At 35.5% G+C, this 8,991-nt stretch overlaps 1 protein-coding gene across 1 annotated transcript in view; it reads right to left on the reverse strand.

The window, feature by feature from the left end:
- The window catches only part of LOC128247318 (GPALPP motifs-containing protein 1-like), a 32,585-nt gene extending 24,582 nt beyond the window's left edge, over positions 1–8,003 (reverse strand). The window contains exons 1-3 of the mRNA XM_052966321.1: positions 7,806–8,003; positions 6,203–6,304; positions 5,233–5,292 (exon numbers count right to left, since the gene is read on the reverse strand). Coding sequence (XP_052822281.1) covers positions 5,233–5,292; positions 6,203–6,304; positions 7,806–7,943 — 300 coding nt within the window. The 5' untranslated portion in view covers positions 7,944–8,003. The remainder of the gene's footprint in view (positions 1–5,232; positions 5,293–6,202; positions 6,305–7,805) is intronic.
- Positions 8,004–8,991: the final 988 nt, after the last annotated feature.

Consider the following 8,991-nt stretch of genomic DNA (forward strand, 5'->3'; position numbering starts at 1 on the left):
AAGGTTTCGCTTCCTGAGAAAGACAATGGGTAGACCCTGTCTCCTCAGAAAAATTGTTAATGAAAATATTTTTTAAATCTTTACTAGATTCTGGTGTAAAATCATCCTCGCTGTCGCTGCTTTCAGTTTCGGATACAGAAATATCCGATTCATTATTTTCTTCGATATCTCCATATCTTCTGTTGAAAAACCTTTAAATTTGGAATCACTGCTTGATAGCATGAAATTCCTCTCCATCTTCAAAGTTGAAAAAAATTAACGCCGCAAAAAATGTGGAAAAAAAATCTTCCAAAATTCACTGAGTTCAAATATCACGCCAAACAATGTTGGATACAATAACTCAACTGTTTGCAAAGTGAAATCACATGTTTTAATGACTGTACTAACGAGATTTGGGTCCAAATATACATTTAAATAACAATGGCTACTCTCGGCCGGCTACGTCTTATGAGCCAAAAAATTTTTCGGCCAGCTACGGCTGGGTTAGTAACGAAAGGGTTCAATAAATTCCTCCTTAAATAAAGGTCCGTCTAAGGGAGAAAACCCTCATAATATTATTAATTATAAACATTCAAGTATTACAAATTATTGATTCCTGGTAATAAATTCTAAACCGATGGAAATCTATATTATATTATCTCTAGAAACTTTAGCAAATATACAAATACAATTTTAATATTATTGTTATTGGTAAATTATACATTAATATACCCTGCCTTTAAACCTAATATTATACTATAATACCCGATCATACTGAAATTTATAATTTATTTAAACCAGTAAAATGTATGTCTAAGATAATGGCCACATCTGTAAGCATTGTATGTTAGTTTATTTATTAACTTACCCTTAGAGAATAATATAAAATATAATTCTAGATTACACAGTGAGCAATATCTCTTACCTTTGTCATAAGGGAAAGATTTCCCAATAATTGACCATTCTAACGAATATTGCTTTTTTTGTTCCTTCAGTTCCCAAATGAATTTACTAAGACTAGTACTCCCTATTCTTCCACAGATTTGTCCCAAAGAACACCCCACGTATAGGCTAACATCTGTCTGAGTCTTTACCTTACATTGATAAACTACATTCCTCATTCTCACATTTGGGCCTTCAAGCTTCAATCTTCTGGGGTTAACCTCTGTTACTGTAATCATAGTATGATTATTATTATTATTATCATTATCATTATCATTATTATTATTTATATCAGGAAATGCCATTATGAAAGACTGCTGAATGTAGAGAATGAGTGGGAGGAGGAGAGTCTGCCAAATGTTGACCCAACTGAAGAAGTAGCTACCCGAATCAACTGTTCCAGGATATGAAGACGGGAAAAGCCCCCAGCCCATCAGGAATCTCTGCTGAGATGCTTAAAATATCTGGCAGTGTAGTTTATGGTCTAGTCACCCATACTGTAAATCAAGTGGTTCACAAAGGAGTCATACCCAATGACTGATGGAGCATCACCATAGTTCACCAAGGACTGGTGCTCAGCCCCCTCTTGTTCATCATAGTTCTCCAGGCAATAACAGAAGAATTCAAGACAGGCTGCCTCTATGTTGATGACCTTGCTCTTATAGTTGAATCACTACTTGAACTAGAGTAGAAGTTCCAGGTATGGAAGCAAGGTCTAGAATCAAAGGGCCTTAGAATTAACCTAGCAAAAACCAAAGTCTTAGTAAGTAGGAAGGCAGACAAATCACAAATCCCTTCAGAGAGATGGCCCTGCTCAATCTGTAGAAAAGGTGTAGGTAGAAACTCCATAAGATGTACCCTGACATGATATATAACTATTGTATTTTAATTAAAACCATATGATGCCTATTAAGCTCAACTTTTCTCTTCAGAGAGAAGTTAGGCATAAGAGGCATCAGATGTAGTGTGCAAGAGAGACAACTGTGCTGGTATGGGCATATGAAACATATAGACAATGATAGCTGTGTAAAGAAGTGCTGATCTCTAACTCTGGAGGTAATCTGTGGTAGAGGTAGACTCAGGAAGACATGAGATGAGGTGACGAAGCATGATCTTCGAATGTTGAGCCTCACAGAGGCAATGATTAGTGACCTTTGGCAATATGTTGTACTTGAGAAGACCCGTCAAACCAAGTGAAACCAGTGGCACATAAAAGCATCCATTACACTCTTGGAGTGGTTGGTGTTAGGAAGGGCATCCAACTGTAGAAACCATACCAAATCAGACTGGGTTCTGGTGCAGTCCCTCAGCTTACCAGCCCTGGTCAAACTAACCAACCCATGCCAGCATGAACAACAGATGTTAAATGATGATAATAATAAGAAAGTTCATATCCAGAACTTTTAAATGATATATAAATTTTCATGGAAAATGTTTATTTTGACATGAAAATAATGAAGCAAAAAGTGTGTTTTGCATGTTCAAACTGTGCTTGTCTCTTTTGTATGGTGTCCTATATTGATACTTACTTTAAGACCATTTGATTCCAGGTTCTGTTTTCACACCTGGAATTTCTTTACTAATCCTGTAACAGATTCTGGAGGACAATGATAAATATGAGAGAGCTGATGACCGACCTTTGGTGAACACATACCTGTACACTAATTTCATCACTGTACTCATGGTCAACTCTTACCTTATGAACAGCACCCCTGTACATTGCCTGTACTGCTTTCACAAGCAATTTGTCTATCCCTAGTTTCCTTAGAGACCACCATATCACAGAGAGGTTTTCTTGATCAAGAAGGGTTTCTCTTGAGCAACAAATGTCAACGGCATGTTCTTAGCTAAATACTTCTCTTGCAGTTGTCTGACTATGAAAATAGCATCCATGGTGCTTCTCCTTGGGACAAAGCTGAACTGCATTTCATCTAGCCTAATTTTGTTTTTCATTAATTAGGCAGTAACTCTCTCCACAACTTTCATCTCCTGGTTCAGCAATTTGATGCTGCCATAATTACTCAAATATATGTATGTGTGTGTGTTTGTCCTTACCATTGTATGACAGCTGGTGTTGGTTTGTGTATGTACCTGTAACTTAGCAGTTTGGTGAAAGAGATTGATAGAATAAATACCAGATTAAAAAAATAAGTACTAGGGTTGATTTGTTTGACTAAACCCTTCAAACCAATGCCCCAGCATAGCCAGTCCAATGACTAGAACAAGTAAAAGGTATTAATGAATGATAGCTTTGAATAGTGAAGATTTTTCTGACAATATTAAGTGAAGATTCAGTTTGAGGCAAAGTGGTGGGGGCTGTCATTGGCAGATATGAGGGGGTGAAAGGGAAAATGAAAGTTCAGTAGAAAATAAAGAGGTAAGAGATAATACTGAGAATATGGGTGACAAATGGAAGTGGTTTCAAGGAGAGTGATTAGTAGCACAAAAGGTGGGTGGAGAAAATATGTGCAGTTCTGCTCTTATAAAATTACATCAGCTGAATGAATAGTGGTATAGTCAGAAGAGTGATGGAGGGATGGGTGGTAGAAAATGTGGAAGTTAACACGAACAGATTGGGTGCAGTGGAATAGGCATAAATGTCTTCTTGAGAACAGTGAATCGCCAATAATCTTAGTCTTTTGTTATCACTTCCATAAGGTTCAATGTCCTGAGGTTATTCTTCACTACTTTGTCTCACATCCTCTTGGGTCTCCTTCTCCCATAGGTTCCATTCACATTTAGTGACCAAGACTTCTTTATACAGCTGTTCTCATCCACCTGTATCACATGACCATACCAGCATGATCTCTTTTATACACTACATCTGATGCTTTTTATACCAAATTTTTCTTACAATACATATGTGCTGGGTCATACATGCAAACTGATATAGCACATCTAGTGGAGCACACTAATTTCATTTCTTTCTGACCTTCACGTGTTCTCTGCATTCATGGTACACATATCACTACCATCTAGCACTATTGTTAGTACACAAGCATTATGCAAGTTGCCTTTCACTGAAAGAGAGACCTTTTGTTACCAATAGAGCAATAGCTCTCTGAACTTTTTCCAGCTAGTTCTTATTCTAGCAACTATATTTTAAGAGCATCCACCCCAACTGTTAATTAGGTCACTTGGGTAAAAGAAACTATCTACTATCTCTAAGCATCCTCCTGCACATTAGAGAAGATCTGTTTCCTGTATGTTCTTATTGCTTATTGTTCCTGCATATCTGTCACACACAACATCTACTTTCTCTTAACCTTCTTGTTATTTCACAGAACCTCTTATGTGTTTACAGTTTGCACAGTGTACACCATACAAAATCTTTACATACACTTTTTTTATATATCAAGCAGGGCCATTTTCCCGAAGAGATCAGCAGCCTGTCAGTTTCCCTGCTTACCAAATTTTGGTCTTGCTAAATTAACTCTAAGGTTCTTTAATTCCTGGTTTTACTTCCATGTCTGGGATTTCTTTTCTAATTCTGCTACAGACTCAACCAGAAGAACAAGTTCATCAGCACAGAGTAGTTTCCATAGGCAACCAGTCATAAAAGCCACTATTATGACCTTGAGGATGACGATAAATACCAAAGGACTGAGAACTTATCCCTGGTGAACTCCTACCAGCACACTAAATTTGTTGTATTCATTGCTAACTCTTACTTTATTGACAGCAGACCTGTACACAGTTTGGATGGCTCTTACAAGCCATTTAATCTATCTCTAGGTTCTACAGCATCTATTAGATCAGGGAGCAAGGTAGCCTGTCAAAGTCTTTCTTCGGGTCAATAAATGCCAAGTACAGCAGTTTACTTTTGGATCCTGCAATAGTCTTGGAAGAAAGAGAGCATCAGAAGTGCTGGTACAAAACTGAACTGTATATCATCTAGGCTAACTCTCTTCCTAATTAATTGAGCTGTAACTCTTTCTGTAACTTCCATGGCCTGGTCCAGTAATTTGATACTCCTGTAATTACTTTTGTCTAAGGAATCACCTTTAACCTTGCAACAGTTGACTGTAATGCTGTTACACCAGTTGTTGGGCATGATGTTTTCCTGTACAACTTAACTACACAGATGACAAGGTCATCTCCTATTCCACCTGATATTTTAAGCATCTTAGTGGTTATGAAATAAAACTAAATCAAAATACATTCCAAGGACATTGTGGTCTTTGTTACATTAAAAATCAATCTTAAACCTGTACTAACATACCAATGTTATTTATTGAGTTTACTGTTACTAGTTCATTGCCTAACCTCACAATTGCAGTACATTGACAAAGTTAGACTTGAGTACTTTACCTTGGCACTTTTCCTTTGTTTTGTATGCATGTTGAGAAGAGATTCAGATCTTCTGTTTTTCTAAAGTGGAAATGGATGAAAAAAGGAAAAAACATTGCAAATATTACGGTTAACTAATGACAGTTTTGAATAGAGAAATATTTTTCTTACAATATTAGGTGAGGATTCAATTTTTGATGGAAGTTTGAACAGCATTAACTGTAAACATTGCTTTAAAACTACATATATCAAAGGTTAATTTAGCTGTATTTGTACGAACTTAACATGCCACAACTTATTTTTCAATTTAAACATTACTCAGTGTTAGTTATACAATATACACTGATACCCAATACACTCTGAACATAGTTGGTAAACTGAAACTAGTAGTGACATCTGTGAACAAGACTTTGCTAAATAGCCAGCTGGTCTTCTGTGAATGTAATATAGGATAGAGTAGTACTCTAATGTGGGTTACATTTAAGTTTTGTAATGAATAAGCAACCAATTAGGGCAAAAATAGTTTCTTGCCCTGAAGAGGAAGCTTAATGTTTAGGATGGAGTTTTAGCAATATTACACAAGTGAGGTCACCACAAGGAATCTTCAAAAGAGAGAGGCATTTGCTGTAACTCTGAGGGCTTCATTATGTGTGTCATACATATTTCTTAATTTGTGAAGTGTATCTTGATGCCGTTGTTTATATATCAAAGGCAAATCTGCTTGTCCGCTTGTCAGATTCTTTTACCTGACTGGAAATTCTAAATAAGTGGATCGACTAAATCTGCATCACAAACTCAGCTACTAAGAATTTATACCAACTTACATCAGTCACACAGATGTTCTTTTGATAGTTTATAAAAAAATATTTTTCAGTGTGCAAAGATTATATTAAAGAATAAAGGCAACAGAAACAATAAAGTTAAACAACAAGATCAATAATACACGCTAAAACAATTACATCTCAAGAAAAAATAATAGTAACACTTTTACATTGTATTCATCAACAATTTTCGAGCACCGTTGATCTCTTTCACTTATGAACTGGTCAGTTTCTGTGGAACTTCTCTTCCCACCATGTTTTTCATGACCTTCCTGGAAATTATACATAAAATATCAATAAAAACTATGAAGTACTAGACCAGACACTATAAAGCATTGTGTCCAGCTTTCTTTTGAATATACCAAATGTTTTATACATGCCTGGCCAAATACATTTCAAAATATTGTTGGTTTAATTAATTATTATTATCATCATCAATAATAATAATAATAATAATATGATAGGGTAGAACAGTATTTACATTGGAAAACATGTAAAAACTACAAAATAGGCATTTCTGCTTACTGGTATGAACATGATCCTGAAGGTAAAAATGTCACTATCCTCTGGGATTTTCTAGTCAACACCAACAGAGCGATCCAGGCTAATTGATCAGATATAATTATAAAAGACAGGGAAGAAAATAATTGTAGACTAATAGATGTGAGTGTTCTCATTGATAAAAATATATCTGTAAATAAAAAAAATGTGGCATCTTAAAGCAAGAACTGTTCCTGTTATTATAGGTGTCCTAGGTATGATAAAAAAGGGATGTCAGAAACATCTAGACAACATCCCATGTCTGAGAGAAATCCAAAAGATTGTGCTAAGTACTGCCCACATCCTTAAAAAACCCGATCAATTTAAATATCTGTGTTGCATTACATGAAGATATTTCGCTACTGCTCCTGCCAGTTCCCCTCCCTAAGCTTTCAGTCAAACTGTAACATTGCTTATTTTTCACTCACCCTAGGGCACTGGGTGTGTCTTGGCAAGTGATTGTAACAAACATGCAGATTAAAAGTAAATAACAACAATAATAATAATTGTAGTAAAATATTTTTAATTGTAATGCTTCTAGAGAGATATCTTTTGAGAAATTTCTATATCAAAACATTTTAAGGAAAATCAGGCATAAGTCTGTGAGGAGTTGATTTATCTTTTTTGCTGCAGAATTTTGAGCATTGTATGGAGCAACTGAGAACGATATTGATGAGATTTGTAACATTTGGTATGGATGACTCCATTTGGGTTGTTTCCACATTTGGAATAACTCTAGTTAGATTGTATGAGTGCAGTTGGCTTCTACAGCAAAAGCAACTGAATTCTGTAACAAGTGCGGCTGCATTCTACAAGCACAGGCTGGCTCCTGCAACAATAGATGGATTTGAAAATGATACCATGCCCAATAAGCCTGAGTTTGGAAGCAAGACTATACAAGAAGTCAAATGCATTATAAAAAGAAAACAGATATATATACCATTCCTGTGGTTGAAACATGGCAAATTTGAGATATTTGTCATCAACCAGATAGTCATATGAGCAGTACAATTTAATGAGGTTAGTAGGTCAACAAAGGAAGTTAAACTAAGCAGCGAAATAAGGTGATTCAATTAGTACAAAGCCTAACTAGAGCTAAACGAAATATATAGTCAGATTTTATTGTAAAAAATATTGCACAACTGAATCCAAAGGCTGAAAATAATAATTAAAGCTGAATGAATTAACTGTATTATAAGTATTTTGCTTAATATAATGAAAATAGTGAAATACCTTTTGCTTCTTGGCTTGGTCAATAGGAGTATCAGTCCACAGAGATCTGTCCTTAGACTCGCATATACTTTTTGATTGCCTAAATGTTCTTGCAACAAGGCCAAGACCAGGGCCTATCTCTGGAGGCAGCTCCACCATCCATGTTTCCCGGCTTAAAACTTCATCATCTACCTAAAAGTGACAGGATGGATATATATTATACATGTATATATAAATTCCATTCTCTTTGTTAATATGTGTGTACACAACAGTTATTTGAATAAATCCTTTTCAATATTAAATGTTATATTACTCAATGGATTTTTAAAAATGGTTAACTAGAAAGTAGAGAAGCATTTTACATTAATCACATAATTTCAGTATTGGGTTTCTAAGTTACAGGTAATTGTTTGTCTTAAAACATTTTGATACATCTTCTCATGGAAATTTATAATCTATGTATATGTTTCATGACTTGAACTTTCATGAATGCAAACTCTACTTTCAAACATCTGATGAGATAGATACGTCCTAAGCACCCGTCTTTAAGTCTTGTGGAGCTGAGTCAAATTATTATTAAATACATTTCACTCCAACCAAGTGTATTCAGTACTACTTTCTTTTGTTTACTCACTTCTACACACATACACACGTATATGAAATTTCTACTGAAGGTAATGTAAAAGCGAGAGTAACATTTTTTATTAACTGACAAAGGTCATTTTAAACTGCACATGTACTCTTCCTTTATTCAAAAAAGTACTACTTGATATATTCCATATCACAAGCAATGTATGTGAGCCACTGTTGAACGCAAGTCTCAGATCCACAGTTAAATTGTGCAACGATAAAAAAAGTTATGCTTCCTTTTGTATTACTTTCAGGTTGTGGGGTGGGGCAGTTCATTTTCTATTGCATGGTACCTTCAGCAAATGTCTTCTACTTTAGACACAAGTTGAAAAAAAGACTTGTGAGAGGATATGGAAAATGAAAACTGAAAAAAGCCCACCATGTGTGTGTGTGTGCGCGCACGCGCATGACTATTTGAGTCTTCTTGACTTGACATCATGTAATAGTTATTGATGAGCAGCACTGTCCTTTGCTTTCAGACTTCTGTGAAAAATGTCTGTCTAGCCATAGGGAAACAATTCCTCATTTGGAAACAGTTAAGGGTTGGTGACAGGAAGGGCATCTGACTAGAAAATAA

Source organism: Octopus bimaculoides, chromosome 3 (genome assembly GCF_001194135.2).
Source record: "Octopus bimaculoides isolate UCB-OBI-ISO-001 chromosome 3, ASM119413v2, whole genome shotgun sequence".
Lineage (NCBI taxonomy): Eukaryota > Metazoa > Mollusca > Cephalopoda > Octopoda > Octopodidae > Octopus > Octopus bimaculoides.